Raw genomic sequence first — 22843 nt, 5'->3', positions numbered from 1 at the left:
CTAGTTGTGGTGATTTTTCCTATTGTGCTAAGCTTACTCATCTGAGTGTAACATAATCACTGCATAGTTTTGCAAGCTGTGGGCATGTCAGCTGCTTGGACTACCACTAGTACATTAAAAAAAAAAAACCTCATATGATGTTTATATTTATCTGGCTGCAAATGCTTGAATACAATGATGACCAAGTTGCAACAAAAGTTTGCTTGCAACAAAAATCTTTTATTGCGATATTTGACAGGATTTAAAATATTCATAGGACGGGTGCATTGCTTGTATTTGGCATCTGCACCCTCAAGTTTTAAAACTGCATGGGATTGTATATTGGTGGCACACTGATGTTAAGTGACAAATTACTTGAGAAAAAAAAAATCATTAAAACGCTTCCCAGCTTTTGTACAGGAGAACTTCTGTCACAGCCTAGAGCTGGCTTCTGAGGTAAAAGAACATTCCTACCTATGTCTCTGGTTTCAGCCTTGCTACAGCCAGAAGATGCTAATCATATTTAACCAGAGGTTCAGAGAGCCATGCTCCTCAAAACTATAGTTGTTACACTCATTCACAGCACGCAATCCTGAACATACAACAGATGTGGGGGCCCTGTAAGATCATAGAATCTGGACACATAGGTATTCCTAGTTAACAATACCCATATTTTTATCTATTAAGTAAAAACCTTCCTCTTTCCTCTTTCCAAATGAAACACCTGCCCCTGGATCTGACACAGTTTGGTAAGGAAGCCCACTTCTTGTGACTCACTCTCTGTCTCTCTGTCTCTCTGTCTCTCTGTCTGTCTCTGTCTCTCTGTCTCTGTCTCTGTCTCTCTCTGTCTCTCTCTCTCTGATTTCACTGTCTAGCCACAGTTTTGGTGGATATCACTGCCTCAAAATACCACATGAAAAATACTGCCACGTGTGACCAAGCCATACAACAGGTAGTTTTGTCTCTGTGACTGAAGCAAAGAGGCTCCTGTTGATGGCAGGGAACCCAACTATGAACAGCAGATGACGTCTCTGTCTCTGCTTCATCTTGTGAGACAAGATGGGGAACTTCTCCACTGATAACAACTTCAGCAAAGAAGAGGTGCCTGGGTTGAAGTGTGATTCTGGCATGGATCTGTCAACACAGGCAGTTTTATAAGCCATGTTTTGTAGCCTTGACAGAAAAACTGCTCGTGCCCCCATGCCAATCACTCAGCCTTCGTCAACTCAATTGCACATCCTTTGAGAGATGTTATCCATCTCTACTGACTTCCAGAATATATAGTGCACTGTCACCAGGGCCCAGGGGTCAGCGTACACTGGGAACTTGTCTTGCAGGGCCTGTGGCTACCTTCCAGCTCTTGGCTGATATGTGTGACTTGGAGTATGTGCAGAGTGGGGAAAAGACCATTTCACTGATCTCCTGGCAAGTGTGACTCCACAGGCATGAAGGCTAGTGTCTTGAGTAGATACTTGTTAAGTAATCAAATGTCACTTGTACTTAAGGGAACGGGAGTGCAAGCTTTCACACCACACATTAAGTCTCTGCATAAAAACCCTAACCATATTCGGTTTAGAGGAATGGCAATACAATAAGAGGTGATTGGAGCCCAATTTGATTAACAAAGGGTGTTGTACTAATGGGCAGTGTGCAGTGACGGCATGGTGTGGCCACCATTTAGTAAACACTGTGACCAGATTGCTGCCAAGGAGACACCAAAAAAAAAAAATAAAAAATTAAAATAAATCCTTTTTTCCCTTCTCCTCACATGGCACTCAATTGAGCCATCACCTCTGCAGTGGGTTGAATAGTTATTTTTAGTTAATCTTTATTGAGGGCCATCAAGCATGGTATTTTTAATATGAGATTAAACATCTATCTTCATCTTTTAAATGTCTCTTCAGAAAAAAAAAAATCTATTTTGAATGTGAGCTTTCCAGTCCATAAATCTGAACGGCATGGCGACCCTGGCGTCTGAGTCCCCAGGGTGCGTGCCATGTTCTACCTAAAGGTCGAACATCAATGATTCCTGAATTTTGGGTACATTTCTTCTCTCTGCTGATGATATTTGGAGTAGCACTCTGGGACAAAAAAAAAAATTGATACACCCTTGCATCAAATTGTCTAACTCGATTCCAGGAGTAATCAAGAATTGGAAGGCACAGAGACAGTGTTTATATTGTTCATAGTGGCATTTTAAAATAAATAAAGTAGATGTAGAAGATGAAAAATTGCTTTTATTCAGACACATTTTATGTCTTATCATTAAGTACTTAAAGTAACTCTGGCTATTGCAAAAATTAAATGAACTACTTAATACAGAATGTGTATCATTTTAGATATTGTTATACCTTTGTGTTGTTGCTGGCATTACTGAAGGCCACTCCTGCTCTTGTTGGCTATAAAACCAGAAAGGCAGATGTGCACTGTACAACCTCTCCTTAAGAGCCTGTGACTAAAAGGCTTGACAAGATTAACCCCCAAACCTCACTGTTAAAAATATCATCTTTCTTCACTGAGTAGTTTATTTTCAGCTTTTTCAAAACAAAAATAAAAAGAATACCTGTCTTAATATGTTGGCTTTTATAGACGTAGCTCATTTAAAATCAGATATTATATCTATGTGTTTATTTCTTAAATGTGACTAATTATAATTTCATTTTCAATGTAAAAACATTTAAAAGCCCTAAGGGATTCTTTGTTTCTGACTACGGCAGAATCTAGCCTCTGCTGTCCATGATTCCCCAGGCTCTCTCTACCTATCCTGGATGCTGTATTTAGTACATATGTCAAAGTAAGATGGTGCCTGCTTCCAGTGATGACTGCTCAGCCTCTTAATGCAGCCCCACATATCATCACTGCCTGCCCTCCAGGAAGTCTCCAAAGCATGTCACACTTGGCCAATGTGCACAAGACCTCAACCTTTCCGTCTTCCTCCTGGATCCTGAAGAGCACAGTACTGCCATGCCATGGTTGACTGTGATGTTTCTTTCTTTCTGTCTCTGGGTTCAACCCTCCATCCTTCTGGGTTCACAATGTCCCCTTCTATGGAGACTGTCTACCACTCTCCTCTCTTAACCTGGTAGAGATACTGCCATTCAACAACAGGGAACCTGGAGGGGCTTATTTCCTTGTTTTGAGAACCGTAAGGCAGTTAGGGATCCCTACTGTAGCTAGTGTTTGCCTTTGTTTGCTTGGCCTACTTACTGTCCTCTGTAGTCATGAGTGGAGTCCAAGCACTGTATGCAGTGCCAAAGCCATTGGTGGCAACCAACCGAAACTCATACACTGTGAACGGCTGGAGACCAGTCACTTCGTAGCTTAACGATGCAGAAGGAACGGGGAATAATCTACATGGGGAAGAAATGACCATTAGGAAGGTTTAGACATCAAATAATGAAAACAAAGAAACAAAAATCAGTCAAATTATACTGCAAAAAATGTTCAGGCATTCCAATATAGATTTAAGTAGTATTATTTTAGTTCATCACATTATATCTACTGTAGAATAAACAGCCATTGTGAGAGACTTTGTTCTCTTATGTTATTGAGAACATAAATTCTGGTTGCAAGGACAGTGGCTGCTCTGAGGACATTAGGGACAGTCGCACAGGTTCTTCACAGTTCAGTCCAGTTTAAAGTTCCAGTTCTATTCCAGTGTGTGACGCTTATATCAGTGAAAAGCTTAAGAATGTGAGGAAATTTTGCTTTCTTTGCCATAAAAACAAACACTAGGTTTTTGTTTTGCAAAGCTAATTTCTACCCACTAAAATGTTTGTTCATGTTTTACTTCCTTTGAACCTTTAAAAGACACCTGATTTGGTTGCAAAGATTAACCGACCCGCTCGCTCTTCATTTTTACGAGAACTTTTTTTTTTTTTAAATGCAGACACCGTATAAGGCAGTCCATCAGAAGAGACACAAGTCGAATGCTCACTCTAGACGGCCGTGGGTGGAGGGACCAGGCCTCATCTGGAGCTGGTATCTGGGAGAGCCCGGAGCGTTGTTGCGAGCTGGTGTAGACCAGACAACCTGAAGACTGGTTGGAGCAGCAGCTGCAAGCCTGGGAGACAGCAGGCCATCTGGAGCTGTCGGGAAACACGGATGAATTAGAGCAGAGAAAACTGTGGGGACATATGCTGGGTGGAGTGGAAATGTTCCGCACGCTGGAAAACTGTTCCTTAGGATCAACAGCGACGTTAAACACGGTCCATTTAATTTAACATTTTCGTTCCTGAAGCGCTGTACTTCCACCCTGTTCATCTCCGCAATGACGTCAGCGCTTCAGATGTAAAAGCCGGAGCTTCTAGACCAAAGGATCCGGAGCCGGCCCCCACCTGTACTCTGTTTATCTAATTGAAAGCACAGAGGGACTGTAGTGAAGCAAACATCCAGCACCTTTAATTTAGCCCGTTTTCAAGCAGACTGAGTGCTGATGCCATCCGGGTCTTATTCCTCTGGGTGACACCACCTGTGGTCCCTTTACTGCACCACTAACTAGACACGGTGGGCTGGGTTCCTTCCCTTCGGAAGGATAAGGAGTTTGCTGATGTGATACCTCCCTGTCATGATTTCACATTCTGACCTTTAGTCTTTCCAAGAAAATACCCAAACTAAACTTGTTCCTTGTGTCTCCTACAGTCTGAAAGCCTTTTCACACGGCTCCGTACTCACTCGAACACGCCTCCATATCACCGATCGCAAGAACCCACTGGAAACTTTCCATGAGCACAGCAGGAATGAGTAAAAATAAAGCCTTTTCTATAAAAATGTTTTGACAGGATTATTACAATTATTTAATTTCCTCAACAGTTACAATCTGCATGAATCAATCACGCCGTTTGCTGTAATACTTGTCAGAAACTCAAAAGCAGGTTAAACAGAGCTCTAGACTACAGGAAGATCATCGAATGACTCTGAGCCTATGTTTGCTTATCTTTAATTCAGGGATACTTTCCCCTGATGTGCACAAAAATCAAACTGTATATCAACAGAGTACCTTACTCTGGATTCTAGGAATTATCATCATCATCGTCATCGTCGTCGTCATCATCATCACATTTGAGTTAAACTTTCCTTATAGTATAGCTTAATTACTGCTATAATATTATTTACTAATTCATGTTATTTAATGCTATTTACTAACATTGTAGCAATATATTGTTATTAATATAATGAAAACAAAGTATTGAGGTCCACTTTCAACACACACACACACACACACACACACACACATGCATATGCTGGTAAAGAATGTGGGTTTTATGTGCTTTGCAGTGCGGGAGACCCTGCCTGTGAACATGAGGCTAATGAATGGGCAACGATGAGGAGGGAAGAATTAGATTACATGTTTCATCAATCTTCCGTAAGGGCTTTGAGTTCATCAATAATTCATTTACTTGTTCAATACACATTTATGGAGGCTCTGCTCTGTGTTAAGCAGTGTTCTTCCCATGGAGGGGAGAGCAACACTGAGGGAAACAGGTATCACCCTGTGGAGCTTATGTGTAAGTGAGGGGATTAGGCAATAAAAAGATGCAGGAACAGATACTAGATGATGGGAAGCCCGGAGAAGCGAACCCTAAACAAACAGCCTACAAAGCACGAGGCCAATGGGGAGGCTTAGTGGGGAGAGAAGCTTGCTCAAGTCCAAGAGCCACATGGGAAGGAAAAAAAATCCACTGCTGTGAGCTGTCCTCTGACCTCCAAGTAGGTGGGCCTCCTGCCACCCAGTGAATAAATCAACATAAACAAAACAACAGCCTGAGACAGAATGAACATGGCGTACAGTAGAGACTGTGACTTTATTGGATGTTTTAGGTCGGTAGGAAGCTCACAGGAAGGGCAGGGAATTTTAATCAGGAGTTATTTGAGCAGAGACTTTGGGGCACGTGAGAGATGGCCCTGAGGATGTCTGTGAAGAGCAAGGTAGCCAGAGAGTAGAAGGAAGCCAGAGAGCAGGGGAAGCTCTGAGGGCGCTGACAGAGCCGCTCTGCTCTGCGTGGTTGGCACAGCGGGCAGAGGAAGACAAGGACTCCTCCTGAGTGGAATTCAAAGTCTCAGGCAGGGCCTAGGATCTCCCGTCAAATGGGCAATGTGTTTGGTAGAATGGAGCAGTATGATTACAAGCTTAAAGGTCCCACTGTGCGGGGCTGAGAATGGGGGCGTGAGTAGAGATAGACTTGGCAGCGGCTTTTGCTTCTGCAGTAATGACAGCGGCAGCGAGATATATTGTCACCTGGTTGGGAGCGTGTTGTCAGTAGAAAGTAAGGAAGTCAAGGCAGTGTTACTATTTTCAGCCTGGCTAACTGAATGGTAACCTCATTCCGGAGCTGATAGGCACTGAGGTGGGGCACAGGTAATGGGGGAGGGGTGATACACCGATCTGTGCCTCACCCTCGTAATCCATCCTTTGTGTGCTGCGTGGATCTTTTAGTAGAGAGATGGAGGGAGACATTTCAGACGTCTGGGTGTCTGGAACCTGTGTCCAGGAATCTACCTGTAATTTGGGTTTAGGGAGTAGGGAAAAAAACGAACAGAAGGTGCCAAGATGCTAGGTGCCAAGGAAGGAAAGGTCACCAAAGGAGAAGAGAAGGGCTGGTCACCAGTGCCAAGTGTGCTGAGAGTTAGGGACTGGCTCTCAGCCCACTTGGTACATATTCTTTAGTCAGTTTTTAACAAGTGCACACATACAAAATGCTACACAACAGGCGGGAATTAAAATTTAAGATACACATCGGCTGTATCATAAAATCATAACCTTTATTCATTATTTTATCTAATTCTTCTAGATTGAGGGATGTGCCATTTACTGAATTCTGAAGGAATATTTGTTTGAAGTCATCAGCCTGGGCGGGGTGGGGGGGGGAGATCAGTTTTAAGGTGCGGACTAAAATTCCTCGGTGCGTGAGAGCTGTAGTCCTGAGAGGCTTAGAGAGAAGTCCCCCGAAGAGTCCTCCGTAATCTTCAAGTGCCGTGTAGTCTCTCCTGACCAACCAGGCAACAGCACTCTCATCAGTTTTCTCACACTTCAATTATACAGGATGGCAACACGTTTGCCAAGAAACGGCCATCTTCCGTGATTTCTGCACGACTCTCCCTCCCGAAAGCCTTCTTTCTCTCTGCTTAGCCCCTTTTATCCTGGGCCCATTTCCTCAGAGGCTCTTTCACATGAAAGCAATAACTAGGAGTCAGTCATAACTCCAAGCCTGGTTCCCAACACGAGTGCCCTGTATCTATCTGCTTGATATATTGTCCCCAGGATGCCATGTTGTTCAAAAAGCCTCTCTCAAGTTTCATATGACCCTCGTGGGGCAAGCATGCTACAGACAGCCTCCTGAATCAACACATCCTGCCCAGTAAATACTAATTCTACATGGCAATCGGATAAAACAGCTACCCCCAGCTATAAATCCACAGGAAGGGGAGTTTTTAATAAAATTTCAAATTCAGCTTTCTTTCGGAGGCAAAAAAAAAAAAAAAAAGAGAGAAAACAGCGGGTCATAAATAAATCACGAACTGAACGAGTCGAGATGGTGTAATTTGGAATACATGATTTTATTAAACTTTAAAAATAATAGACTTTTGGACCCATCCTTAAGAAAAAACAAAAACAAAAACCCAGCAACCCATTCAGACAAGACAGGTCACACATGCCCTCAAACCTTGCTCCCTACACATTTATAGAACCTGTGGGCTGCACCTACACAGCAAATGGAGGAGTTGTTGTTCTTCATATAGGTGACTGCTAAGTCTGTCAGCACCAAAAGGAGAAAAAGAATTCTCCATATTTCCCTTATACATCAGTTTTTATCAGACCCATCTCCCTCCCTCTCCCCCCTCTCTCCCTCTCCTTCCCTCTCCCTCTCCTTCTCCCTCTCTCTCTCTCTCTCTCTCTCTCTCTGCTTTAAAAGAGTGTATTCAAATACTTCACTAAGGTGCCAAAGAAACCTATGTAAATTTGCCCTAAATTAAGATAACTCATACTTGAGTCATCACACATGGAGGAGTCAAGCTGGGGTTCACCTGGAAACTTTCTTCCCCCTGCCCAGCCTTCACAAGGCTGGAAGGCACTATGTGGACTCTCAGAAGAGAGAAGTAATCACCAATATGCCCACAGTAAAGCCTGCCTTGCCAAGACATGCCCACTGGTGCCAAAGTGGGAGAAATGTAATGGGAGTCACCAGGGCAGCCAAGCACTTTCTGGTTGGATGGAAGGCCTCCTCAAGTTAAAACACACCTGACCAAGGATCTGTGGCCCGAGGAGCCACAGCCCTAGTGGATCCCCTGCTACTATTACTCTGCTAAGTGGCCAGCATTTTAAACTGACTCCCTCCCAGTGAACTACTGTTATACCCACAGTTTACTGCATCTCTCAACTTAAATCACAGAAATGTAAAAACCTGTGTAATCTCAAGTAAGATAAAATCCCAGCATGGAGAGGGGAGGTGGGCATGAAGTCTCACCCCTAGTGAAGTTAACTATTGGTAACTGGTAACTGCTGAGGTAGGGGGAGTCCGTTTTCTTTCAGGCATGATCACTGGTAAGTTGGCCACCACCCAGTGGGGGACCACACACTCATTGGCCACAACACACTCAAGGGGCCATCAGCTGCAGCAACTTTACTTGATGGGCTTACGGATGTGATATTCAACACTATTCCGCATTCAGGTCTTTCTTGCTGGGGGAGAAGGCAGAACATGTGCAAAGGAGGACTCAGCCATCAACCTTCTTCTGTGTGGTGAGTAGGACAGCAGTTGCCAACGTTACCACAAAGGATGCAGTCAGTACAATGATGGACGAGCGCACTGGAGGGCGCGCAGAAGTTCTGAGTGTCCAGGCCACTCTGTCCCTTGCCATGCCATCCAAAGGGCTGTGGATTATTTAGGCACTGCCATGGGTACTTTGCCATGGGTGGCTCGTCTGGGGGTTAATCAGGGTCTCCACCTCATTCCGGATCAGGCTTCACTGCAGCTTCCTGTGCTCACTGGACTCGGGTCCTGGTTTTCATGCTGGTTCTGCCAAGGTTCTGACCCTATCCTTAACTTCTCAGAGTGTAGAGTAGAGGGATTTTTTAAAATGATGTAAATTTCCCTGTTAACATAAAACCATGGCCCTTTATCCACCTGTGCTCCTAACGCATGGCTAGATAACCTGGCACCTGTTCAAAGCCACGGCCAACAAACTTCCCCGTCACTTTCTGAAACTGCCACAGAGAAGCAAAAGGATGTCTAAATTCTCATTTCCTGGATGGAAAATTAAAGTTCAGACACATAAACTAAGTCATTGAGTCATGAACAAATTGAAACAGAAGGCAAGACTCGATTTCCAGTCACGGAACCATATGTCATTTAAAAAGATATTAATTATGGGCAGTGTGCAGATGTGCTAACAAATGGACAGCCAACCTTGAGCCCAAGGATGTGCAAACAGAGCGGCACTGAACAGTAGCAAGTCGACGTGAACAGATTCCACCGCCACATGGAGCCTCAGCGGAGCTAAGGTTTTAAACGCATCCTACACGCCAGGTTCCTTAGCATAATCGTTTTCAATCCGCAGAATTATGCTCTGAAATCACAGACTTATCTTCTCGTAGCATAGATCAAAAAGAGCAAGGCTAATGGAAGTTAAATACTTAATCTCAAATCACAAAACTGGTTATTGCAGAGTAAGAATTTTGACCAGGGCTTCTGGCTTACAGCAAGTGCTTCCTAATGCAGAATAAGTACTACATCCATTCAACAAATGCAGGAGGCTGCCACTTACAACACTGAAAAATTAAGCTTCAAAAAGATTGATTTTTTTTTGTTCAAATCAGATTCTTTTTTTTTATAAAAAGTGTTATTTTTATGTGTCTGAGATTTTGTCTGTCTGTCGTCTGTGTATCCTCATGGGTGCCATACCCACTGAGGCCAGAAGAGGGTGTTCGATCCCTTAGCACTGGAGATCCATATGCTTTTGAGTCACCATGTGGGCAGTCATCTCCAAGGGCAACCAGTGCTCCTAACCACTGAACCATCTGTCCAGTCTTGAATCATATACTTAAACAGTTCTTTGTCATTCCCTAGGAACCTCATCTCATACCAGCAAGTGTCTCTGGGACTAACAACGTTCAAAGAAAGTTCACACAGAAGCAAGTTCACATGGAAGCAATATGAGTTTAGTCAGAAGTTCTGTGCGGATGCATTCAGGTTGCTATGCTATATTCCGGAGTCCCTCCTCACGTGTAGGAACTGATGTTACACAATCAGAAAAAGGATGCACCATGTATAAGAAGCCCCAAACCAGGAAACAGCAGCCTGTGTTTTCACAGGTGTCTTCTCTGTCTTAAAGACCCAGCTTCCTCCGTGCTGAACCATGCTGAATCTTAACTCAAGTGTGGCTGTCACTTTTCCCAGAATATTCCAGAGACACAGTAAGAAGAGCTATTTGAAAGCAGATGTTATGCTGTGGCCTCATTTTAAAACATTACTAAACACGAGTCAACACTAACAGCTTAACTCCATAGTGCTAAACAGAACTTTTTTTTTTTTTTTTGGTTTTTTCGAGACAGGGTTTCTCTGTATAGCCCTAGCTGTCCTGGAACTCACTTTGTATACCAGGCTGGCCTCGCTCGAACTCAGAAATCCGCCTGCCTCTGCCTCCCGAGTGCTGGGATTAAAGGCGTGCGCCACCACGCCCGGCTCTAAACAGAACTTTTTTTTTTTTTCTGTGTTTGATGTAATACAAAATTTTTAAATGACCAATCAAGTGAAAAGAAATTATCCATACATAAATCACTTAAAAATATCCATTTTTAACTACTGATGATTTTCTATGGAAAAATATATACTATATGCTATATTAAACACAAAAGAATAATACATATATATTATTTAGTGAGCTTTATTTACTTTTATTATGTATAATGAGAACTCTCTATGCTGTAAATATTTTTTTTTACTAATTATTTTGGAATTAAACTTTATTTGTTACATTTATTTATTTTAAATAATGAGTTTTTGATCTTTCAAACAATATTTTCTACATGGGGAATATTCCATCCCTAAGGCCAACACCATAGGGAATAGAGCAGAGTAATTTTCAGTATTATAAGTAACAGCATGAGTGTTTCAATGGATACATCTCCAGGTAATGGTTTTCAAAATTGTTGGTTGACTAGGAGTGAGCGTCATTATCACTTCAGACTCTTGTTGACTCATAGTTATCCAGAAAGTTGGTTCTGTTTAATCCCCATCACAAAGCTATGACTATTCATTGCCTTATAGACTTTTCAAAATGCATATTTAATTTATAATCATGTATATGTGCTTATGTACACATATGTATAAATGTGCAGTTATATCTTAGAATAATGTACTGTGCTGTTTTATATATAATATAAATATGTAACATAATTAGATATAATTTCTGTACAGCATATATAAAACAAAGTTCTAAGCTTATTTTATTTGTACAAGGTGTGTCTATACATGGGTATGTGTATATGTGAGTGCAGAAACAGAGGCCAGAAGAGGGTGGCAGATTGCCTGGAACTGCAGTCACAGGTGGTTTTGAACCCACTCAGTGTAGGTTCCAGGAACTGAGCTCGGACGCACTGGAAGGGCAGAAGGTGATCCTAACTGCTGAGCCATTTCTGCAGCCCCAATCCACACACATAACATTTTAAAACTGGACACTTGAAGAGCATCTGCTCTGTGCCTGAAGTGCCTGTGATATGCGGTCACCTACAAATAGCAAGGGTTTCATGAGCTGGACCAAAATGATATAGAAAACCAGAGGCAGTGGCAGAGCTGTGGTGAGTGTGAGACTTAGGGGGTAGAATGAATGATGCCCCACCTCCCTGAGATCTCACCACTGTAATGGCTGCAAGAGCTTCAACCCTAGAGAGAGTTCAGAATGCTTACCTAGTAATCCTCAAGTAATTTGAGAACAATGAAAAGTCCACCAGCAAACAGGACTTAACACTGAAAGGAAGGGTCAGAGAATTGTGTTATAAAATCCAGACCCACGGCCGCTGTCCTCAGCAAGGCACCTTGTCCTGAGGGCCCTGGGAGCTAAGATCATGCAAACCAGCAACCCAATGGGCAACCAATCATTGCATCTTCTTTCAGTGGTCCTGCGGGGGGTTTATTGTATAAATATCCTGTAGATATTGTCTAGGCATTGCAATGTATAGGTGCTGTATAGCCTAAAATAGAACCTGAATTTTCATAACTGCAGTTTTTAAACCATGAGACCAATAAGCCAATAGCTTTTTCTGGATTCTGTGTCTTAACCCTTATCACCAAATAAGGAAAATATACTTTACTCCTGAAGGCTAAGTCAGTGTTATTTCATTAGTAAACACATACAAACTCATATTCCTAGTTTAATAGCAAATCCCTTCTCATCCTGAATAAAATAAAATCAAGCCTGAATAACTCTGATCCATTACAACATTTCCTGCAGGTCCAGGTTTACCTAACACCACGATCCAATCCTAAAGGGAAAGCCCGAGGTGGCCAGGCAATTTAGGCCTTGGACGGAAGACATCATATTTATTTAAAAAAAAAATGTAACTCTAAAACTCATCACGAAAACTGGACAAAATTCAGAGTTTGGTGGAGTTTGAAGTGATTGTGAAATGGATGTTAATTAGACAGACGGTGTAAACAATGTGTCTAGTCGCCATCTGATAAATGCTGTCATCTTGATTTTCATTGATAAAGACAGACACATACAAGTGCTCGCACTAATACTGGGTATGTTTGTAAACCAAGCTCTGGGCTAATGCTTTCTCTGTATTGCCACATTTAATCGTTATGGCAATTGTACATGGGGCCAGCGAGATGACTGGGAGGATAGAGATGCTAGCCACCGAGCCTGAAGACATGAGTTCAATCCCAGGAGCAGGAAGGTAGAAGAAGAAGAAGACTAATTCTTAACAGTTGCTCTCTGACCTCCATGTGAATAGGCAGTAATGGTAACTAAATAAATAAGCCCACAAAGATATTTCTTTGAAAGTTCTATGTGTGCAGTAGGTAGGATTAGAAAAGAGAAACTTGTCAGACTAAGGCCAAGGGCATGGCCAGATGAAGGTAGTGGCTGACTGCAAAACCCAAGGCTTTGTTTTTTGTTTGTTTGTTTCTTTGTTTGTTTATGAAGTCTTAAGAGACAAGGCCAAGCCAGTGGGGCCTTCCTCCTGGGCACAGAAGTCAGCGTCTCTTTTCTTCCTTATTACTGAGCGGGCAGGAGCATGGGGGAACAGTTTGCACTGTGGATATCAACCCGAGAGTTGTATAATGAATAAGTATAAAAAGAAAGGGGTATTTTTTAGAAGAAGAGCTCTTTAAATTGTGTCATTTAAATCTTTATGAGCCTTTGTGTGTGGAGGGTGGAGGGAGAAGAGATTTAGAGAAACTGTCTTTCTCCAGCTTTCTGACACTGGGTTTCTTGGGATCATTCCATCTCTGAGTATTCAGAGGGACTTCCTGTATCCATCAAGGCATCTTTGGTTTAGAGAGACCCAGAAAGAAAAGCCCCAGAGGTAAGGTCTTTATCGCATGCTGAGAAATGACCACAGTTCTTCAAGGTCTTTGTTCCAGTGTAGGAAGAACTGAACACAAAAGCAATGTCTGGGAAATGGAGAGAGGACTCAGGGAGCCAAAGCACCCGGCCTAAGAATGAAGCCATGAGTTCAAATTCCAAGCACCCATGTGGAAGGCTCAGCATGGTTACATGAATCTGTAAGCCCAGCACTGTGGGTGCTGGAGTCAGAAGGATCCACTGGGGCTTCCTGGACACCAGCCTGGCTTCAGGTGACAGACTCTGTCACAAAGGAATATGGAGAAAGTTATAGAGCACTGGACACCTTCCTTCAGCTTCTATGCATGTAAGAAGACATTAGGTGGCCATATACTATGCATGCATATACCACATACATACATACACACACATACACACACACACACACACACACACACACACACACACACACACATACACACACACACCAAAAGCTCTGTTGATGAATTTTATTATGTTTATAAGAATTTTATTTAAAAAAAAAAAAGCACATGATCTCAGTGACAGGATGGATTACATTGGAGCCTATTCATGAATAAATCCCGAAGTTGGTTCAACGCTTGCCTTCAGTTTCTGATTTGCTGGGATTATATCTCCGTTGGGAATTTAAAGAGTTCAGCAACATTTCAGAGCTTTGAGAGTACTGCCTCAAAATTAGCACAAATTATCTGTCAAGCTAATATGGACACAATGGGCACATCTCTCACCTGGCTCCAGTAATTATTGTTTTGTGATATGTAGACAGGGCTGTGTATTCTCTGTGAGTGGTTTAATTAGAATGGGAAAGAAATGAGGATGTCCCCAGGTACAGTACAGAATGGCAGTCATACAGGAAGAAGGGGCAGAGGTGGCTCAGGCCACTAGAATACAAAGATGACTCTGAATGCTAATTGCTTTGGATCATTTTGGGAAAAGCAATCCACTTCATCCAAGCATTTGCTGGATCAAGCAGCCAACTCCCCCCCACCCCTCGCCCTTTCTATGATGTGAAAACGGAAGTCTGGCTTCCGATGACTCTGGGAGACAATCTAGTACATTTGTCAGGAGTGGAGCATCTGACACACTGAAGGACTCCCCCTTCACTGGAAACACCCCAAAGCTCTGGATGAAGTAGGGATTTTTGAATTTCATTAGATACACTATTTGTTCAGCTAGGGAGCAGAACTGTCACATTGTTAGACTAATTAGTGACCCTGAAGGGGGTGGCCAGAACACCCACAGGAATTAATTTCCCTGGGTCTCCAGTCGCCCAACCAATTTTGTTCTTTTTTCCTTACAGACCTTTGCTAGATACCGCCACTGGACTTAATGACTTTGCTTTTGACATGATTCCTCTTAGTATTTCTAAACACCTACCTTTGTATTCCTATTACTTTGAATATCATAATTTTTATCCAATTAGTTTCTAGATAGCATTGCTATTTTTTGTACTTCATTATCTGGCTATTTGAACATCCTTTCTTTAGAATCTATTGTCATTGAAAAATAGCTGAAAACATACACAAAAAAATATATTAGTTGAAGAATTCCATCCTATTTTTAGTCTAAATAAATACTTAAGAAGTTATCATTATTGAAGTTAAAAAGGTTCACAAATAATTTTTAAAAGTAGATACAGGCTTATGTCCACACCACTTTCTTTAGAAAGGGGACATTTAAAATATATTTAAATTTAAAAATTCTTTTAGATGATAAAAAGTAAAATAACAAATTCAAGAAGTGGAACCCATAACTGACACTGCTTGGCTGACCAAGATTCACCAAGATTCTGTGAGTGGACAACAGCCCAGGGACCAAGTATAAAAGCAAATACTACTGTTTTAAACAAAAACAGTAATAAAATGGCGCCTTGTGACATCCTGCTACACCCACAGATCAGTGCTTTGCTCAGCCATACATCAGAGAAGCTTCCTCCTGTGGAAGATGGAAACAAATGCAGAGACCCAAAAGCCAGATAAGGTACAGAGAGTGAGAGCCCTTGTAACACTCAGCCATAAATGGATGTTTCCATCAAATCCCTTCACTGTGTGGAGGAGGTGATGGAGGGAGTGTAAGAGCCAGGGGGTATGAGGACACCAGGAGAACAAGGCCCTCTAAATCAGCACGATCAAAGCTCACGTGAATTCATAGGGTCCGAGGTAGCATGCCCAGGGTGTGCACGGCTCGGCACCAGGTTTTGTGTGAATATTACAGCTTTCAGTTTAGCATTTTTACCAGATTGCTAAGAGTGAGTAGGAGTGGGTCTCTGATTCTCGCATCTCCTCTTGGGCTCTTTTCCTTCTGCTTATTTTGTCCAGTTATGACATGTCAGGTTTTTTTTTTTGTCTTATTTTATTGTATCAATATCCTATAGAGGCTGTTCATTTTCTAATGAGAGACAGAAAGGAGGTAGATCTGGATGAGAGGGGAGGTGGGAAGGATCTGAGGGACTAGAGGAAAGTATGATAAGAGAAAGAGGAAACTGTAATAAGGATATTTTATGTGAGAAAAAAAATCTGCTTTCAATTAAAGAGGAATCTATAAATAACGAGTGAATGAATAAACAAACAAACAAATAGCATTTTCAAGAGACTCTTGCTCGATAGTCCAGGCTGGTCATAAAACTTTTTGTATTCAATCCTCAGCCATCGCTACAACATATGAGCATTTATCCTCACCCAACTAAAAGAACTGCTTTCCAGGCTGGAGAGATGGCTCAGCAGCTCAAAGCACTGACTGCTCTTCCAGAGGTCCTGAGTTCAATTCCCAGCACCCACATAGTGGCTCACAACCATCTGCGACAGGATCCGATGCCCTCTTCTGGTGTGTCTGAAGACAGCGACAGTGTATTTGTCTACATAAATAAATAAATCTTTGAAAAGGAAGAATTGCTTTCCATTACCATACAAGCTCATTTAACCTGATCCATTAAATTTGCCATTATAATGTTATAAGGTGGAGCACAGCCTTATCACCTGGAAGGACACGGTCCATATTCCCAAGAGCATTCCATTCTGTAGTGAAATGCTAACTAGCCACATCCCACATGGTTTGTCTCCGCCTGGGGGACTTCACCTCAGAAATCTTCTGTCAGCAAAATGCAGTGCACTGCATGGGCAGTGGCCACTTCTCACACACGGAGGGCAGAACCTTGTACAGAGGCATAGGCCATGCTCACAGAATCCCATTCTCTGGGCAGTGAGAACCTTCAGCCTTAGCCTTCCTGTGTGGACCTGTCAGATCTTCTCACTTACAAACAGAGAGCCTGAGGCCACACCTGAAGGTACAAAGCACACGGGTCACCTAGAGTACAGGACAAGACATTGAGATATGAACCCAACTCTGTGATTTTAGAAACTTGGACATTAATGCGAATATCTTAGTCACGTGTAAGTCTGTCTGTTGGTGCTACAGATGGAGAAAGGACAGCACGTGATATGTTCATGGAAGTTACTTTTATCTTATATGATAGCTCTTCCCCACCCATAATCTACACTTTTGCCTTTTCAAAGAAAGAAATGATTTACAACTGTTTTTTTTCTAAGAAAATAAGAATTGAGAAAAACAAAACAAAAAACAAACAAACAAAACCCCCAAAACAAAAGTCAACAAACCCTAAGATATCTGAGACCTCATAGTCAGCTATTGGATTGGATCACAGGGCCCCCAATGGAGGAGCTAGAGAAAGTATCCAAGGAGCTAAAGAGATCTGCAACCCTGTAGGTGCAACAACATTATGAACTAACCAGTACCCCAGAGCTCTTGACTATAGCTGCATATGTATCAAAAGATGGCCTAGTCGNCCATCACTGGAAAGAGAGGCCCATTGGATACCCAAACTTTATATGCCCCAGTACAGGGGAACGCCAGGGCCAAAAAGTGGGAGTGGGTGGGTAGGGAAGTGGGGGGGGGAGGGTATGGGGGACTTTTGGGATAGCATTGGAAATGTAATTGAGGAAAATACGTAATAAAAAATATTTAAAAAAAAGATATCTGAGACCTTTCCCAAGGCTGTAAGTCCCATGCCATATGAAATTTAGGTTTAATCTTTTGTGGAAATCTCTAAAATGCACTTAAATCTTACACATTTCTGAAAAGGCTGCATACGCTCCCAACTTCCAGTACAAGACAGCATGTCACTGTCAGACACAGTTCCAGAAATTACTGTATGTTTTATTAAAAACCTATTTCTGTGTGTGTCTGTCATACGCTCCTTCTTATCCAAAGCCCTAATTTAGTTGTTGTTCCCTTAGGTACAAAGTACACAGTTCATAATTCATTTGATATAAAATGTCACTTTAGATTCTTACCCTTCTTTGATAAATGAGAAAAAAAAACATGTACATTTCAATTTCCTCAATGCCAGAACGACCAGGAGCAACCCCCTGTTGTGTTTCTCAAAGACCTTTGTGTTAAATTAAACATCAAGACTCAGAAACTGTGAGTGAGGCAGGGATTTCCAAGGCAGAGAGAACAGATACCAGAGACATGAGACAGACGGATTTCCAAGGCAGAGAGAAAACAGATACCACAGACATGTAACAGGCAAACAGACTCAATGCCTCTCCTATCCTGCTCTGATCTTCAAAATACTCCTCACAACCAGTCCTCTTTTCTCTTCTAGTTAGGTTTTCATTTCTCATAAAAATTTAAATAATAATTACTAATACTTATAGCTATAAATATTATAACATATATTAAATTGTATTCTATAGCAGATACTGTATTACATAAATATAATAATATATATTATATTATAAAATGATGATGATGATGATGTGTGCGAATGTGTGTGAGTTCACACATGTGTGCTGATGAGTACAAACCTGAGTGCAGGAGTGTAAAGGACAGAAGTCAACCTGATGTATCTTCTTCCTAGGTTGCTCTTTGCCTTACTTAAAAAAAAACATATATAAGAAATAAATGTAATAAACCAAATACATGGACAAAAATTATAAGAATCATATAATCACCTCAATGGAAGCAAAAAAAAAAAAAAGAAAGAAAGAAAAGAAAAAGTCTTTGATAAGATTCAACAGGCATTCTTAATAAAAGCCCTAGAACAAGTAGGACTGTAGGAAACATTTTCCAACATAATAAAGGTTATGTATGGCCAGATCATGGCCAATATCATCCTAAATGAGTAAAACCATTAATAAGCCCCATTAACACCAGGAATGGGAGAGGACTGCCCACTCTCCCTACTGCTCATCCATAACGCGATTGAAGCATTAGCTGGAGCAGTAAGGCAAGAGAAGGGATACAAATAGGAAAGTGTTAAGTCAAATTATTTTCAATTGAAGATTATATTATCTTATACTCAGTAATCCCAAAATTTGACTAGGAAAATGGTAGAAATTAACAATAATTTCAGCAAAGTGTTATGATACATAGTTGACTTACAAAATTTACCAGGCTTAATACTTTTGAGTAGCAAGTATGCTGAGGAAGCGACCATGGATGGACACGCTCCTCTTCCCAGTTTCTCAAATAAAATAAAATAAAATAAAATAAAATAAAATAAAATAAAATAAAATAAAATAAAATAAAATATTTAGAGCACACATATCAAAATGGGTAAAAATCCTCTACAATGAAAACTTTAAATGTGTGAAGAAAGAGATTAAGAAACATACTGGAATTTGAAGACCTCCTAAGCATATAGCTTGGTAGAATTAACATTGTGAAAGAAAGACCTTCCTACCAAAACAACTTACGGGTTCAATGAAGTCACAATCAACATCTGCATCTCATTCTTCACATAAATAGAACAACAACAGACCCAGAAGAGTCAATTAGTCCTAGGTAAGTGTTTGTTTCTATGCATTCTGCTCATTTTAAGTGCTAAGTGCAACTGTCTATGACCCCAACTTTTATAATCTGTTTCTATTGAGTCGATTTTGTTCGATATTAGAATGGCTACTCCAGCTTATTTCTTGGAAAATTGTTTTCCAACCTTTTACTCTGAGGTAGTGTCTGTCTTTGTCACTGAGGTACATTTTCTGTATGCAGCAAAATGCTGGGTCCTAATTACATATCCAGTTGGTTAGTCTATGTCTTTTTATTGGGGAGTTGAGTCCACTGATGTTAAGAGATATTAAGGAAAAGTGATTATTACTCTCTGTTATTTTTGTTGTTAGAGGTGGAATTATGTTTGCATGGCTATCTTCTTTTGGGTTTGTTGAAAGACTACTTTCTTGCTTTTTCTAAGGTGTTGTTTCCCTCCTTGTGTTGGTGTTTTCCATCTATTGTCCTTTGTAGGGCTGGATTTGTGGAAAGATATTGTGTAAATTTGGTTTTATCATGGAATATCTTGTTTTCTCCAAATATGGTAATTGAGAGTTTTGCTGGGTATAGTAGCCTGGGCTGGCATTTGTGTTCTCTTAGGGTCTGTATGATATCTGCCCAGGATCTTCTAGCTTTCATAGTCTCTGTTAAGAAGTCTGGTGTATTTCTGATAGGTCTGCCTTTATATGTTACTTGACCTTCCCCCCCCCCCCTTACTGTTTTTAATATTCTTTCTTTGTTTAGTGCATTTAGTGTTTTGATTATTATGTGACAGGAGGAATTCCTTTTCCGGTCCAATCTATTTGGAGTTCTGTAGGGTTCTTGTATGTTCATGGGCATCTCTTTCTTTAGGTTAGGGAAGTTTTCTTCTATAATTTTGTTGAAGATATTTGCTGGCCCTTTACGTTGGGAATCTTCACTCTCTTCTATAACTATTATCCTTAGGTTTAGTTTTTTCATTGTGTCCTGGATTTCCTGGATGTTTGGGGTTAGGAGCTTTTTGCATTTTGCATTTTCTTTTACTGTTGTGTCCATGTTTTCTATGGTGTCTTCTGCACCTGAGATTCTCTCTTCTATCTCCTGTATTCTGCTGGTGATGCTTGCATCTATGACTCCCGATCTCTTTCCTAGGTTTCTATCTTCAGGGTTTTCTCCCTTTGTGATTTTTTTTTCTATTTCCATTTTTAGATCTTGGTTGATTTTGTTCATTTCCTTTGCCAGTTTGATTGTGTTTTCTAGTAATTCTTTAAGGGATTTTTGTGTTTCCTCTTTAAGGGTTTCTAGCTGTTTACCTGTGTTCTCCTGTATTTCTTTAAGGGAGTTATTTATGTCCTTCTTAAAGTCCTCTATCATCATCACAAGAAGTGATTTTAGATCTGAATCTTGCTTTTCTGGTGTGATGCTGTATCCAGGACTTGCTATGTTGGGAGAATTGGGTTCTGATGATGCCAAGTAACCTTGGTTTCTGTTCTTTTTTTTTTTTTAATTAGGTATTTTCCTCGTTTACATTTTCAATGCTATCCCAAAAGTCCCCCATACCCACCCTCCCAATCCCCTACCCACCCACTCTCTCTTTTTGGCCCTGGGGTTCCCCTGTACTGGGGCATATAAAGTTTGCAAGTCCAATGGGCCTCTCTTTGCAGTGATGGCCGACTAGGCCATCTTTTGATACATATGCAGCTAGAGACAAGAGCTTCAGGGTACTGGTTAGTTCATATTGTTGTTCCACCTATAGGGTTGCAGTTCCCTTTAGCTCCTTGGGTAATTTCTCTAGCTCCTCCATTGGGTGGTTTCTGTTCTTAAGCTTGCCTCCAGCCATCTGGTTCTCTTTAGTGCTACCTGTCCTCGCTATATCTGACTGGAACCTGTCCTTCCTGTGATCCTTGTTGTGTCAGAATTTCCCAGAGTCTAGCTGTCTCTGTGATCCTATGATTTTAGGATTCTCTGATCCTCAGATCCTGGGTGTGTCAGAGCTCCTGGGAGTCAAGCTGCCCCTAGGACCCTGAGATTCTGATGTGACCCTGGAATCCTAGGCGTGTTAGAGCGCCTGGGAGTGGTGCTTCCTCTGGAATGCTGTGGGACTGGCTGAGAGTTTGAGCCCCTTTGCCTTATTTTTTGATACATTCTTTCACTAAGCAGGAACCTGACAATTAGGCCTGGCTGCACCCCAGAGGTTCCTCTCTGCTCTTCTAGCAGTGGCTGTGCAGGAAGATCCACTCATGGACAACATTTTGCGTGGGTACTGCAAGACAAACCTCAGGTCTTCTTGCTTGCATGGAAGGACTTTACCAACTAATCTCTCAAGACCCTAAATTCAGGTTCTGATGAGGAAATAGTCTGCCTTTTACCAGAAGACATGGTGGACATTGGTGTGGCCATTCCAGGGAATACTTTGTTCACAACAATCGCACTGTTAATAGTGGTGAATTCTATAATATTTGACCATATTCCATTGTAAAAAATATGTCTCTGCCAGATTGTAGGGTTTTAAAATTTTTCATGAAAAGGTGCTTTAGTGATAAATTCATTTATTCATTAGTCATTATAGAAGTAGACTTTCCTCCTGTCTTTCACAGACTTCTTAATTTTTTTTTTAAAGTTAGTTCCATGAGATAAATTGCATGTCTTGAGAAGAACACACTCTCTGTTCAATCCAAAGATCAGACCCCCTCATCTCCTCTGAGACACAGAGAGAATTAACAGAAAGATCTGAAATTTAATACCAGCCCAATGAGACGACAAGTTTGTAATTAACAATAATGACCCCACTGCGACATACTAATACTGAGTAAACGCATTCAAACATGATTTAATGAACTTTTCACTGCAACACCTGAACGCGTCTTCTGCAACATCAAATAGAAGGGGGAAAAATATCTAAATTTTTATATAGAAGTCAAAGGTTGAACAGTGTATTCTGGGTTGAAATCTTTCATGAGCTGGAAGTACAGAAAAGATATCTTCAGAGAAAGCAACCCCCCTCCCCCCTACCTCCCGACAGAGCAGCAGAGAGCCACCTTGGCATTCTCTTCTTCTGAGTATATAGTAGGCTTTAAATCTTTTTACATTTAATTTAAAATACTTTTTAAGTGCAAATGGAGTATTATTTTGTGTATTTTGTATGGTGAGTATCTGGGTGGGCATGAGAGCCATGGCATTCCTGTGGAGGTCAGTGGTCAACTTTGTGGAGCTGGCTCTCATCTCCCACCATTATGTGTGCTCCAGAGATTAAGCTCAGGTTTCCAGACCCGTGTGGCAGGCAATTTTAGGCTGAGACATCTTACCAGACTTGTTTTATATTTTGATTAATTCAAGTATGTGGTGGATATTCATGGGTGAATGTGAAAGGTAGTTTAGCTTCTTGGCGCCCTCCTTGTAACCACCCTGGGAATGGATGGAGCAAGCTGGTTGTCCCCTTACCTTCTACATGGTAAGTGTATTGTGGTCCATTGCTTCAGGGAATCACCCCCTCACTATTTGGATGACAAGCTGAAAAGCATCAGTTAGCACATTAACTCAGGGATCCATTCTC

The 22843-nt window shown here is 41.4% G+C and overlaps 1 protein-coding gene across 1 annotated transcript in view; it reads right to left on the bottom strand.

Moving 5' to 3' along the window:
• Ush2a (usherin) overlaps positions 1-22843 on the bottom strand; it is a 673376-nt gene that overhangs the window by 241081 nt on the left and 409452 nt on the right. Inside the window, exons 38-39 of the mRNA XM_021165303.2 lie at positions 3917-4067; positions 3187-3329 (exon numbers count right to left, since the gene is read on the bottom strand). Of these exons, the coding sequence (XP_021020962.1) occupies positions 3187-3329; positions 3917-4067 (294 nt within the window). The remainder of the gene's footprint in view (positions 1-3186; positions 3330-3916; positions 4068-22843) is intronic.

The sequence above is a fragment of the Mus caroli genome, chromosome 1 (assembly GCF_900094665.2).
Source record: "Mus caroli chromosome 1, CAROLI_EIJ_v1.1, whole genome shotgun sequence".
NCBI classification, from domain to species: Eukaryota; Metazoa; Chordata; class Mammalia; order Rodentia; family Muridae; genus Mus; species Mus caroli.
This window is presented reverse-complemented; position numbering and strand designations above follow the sequence as displayed.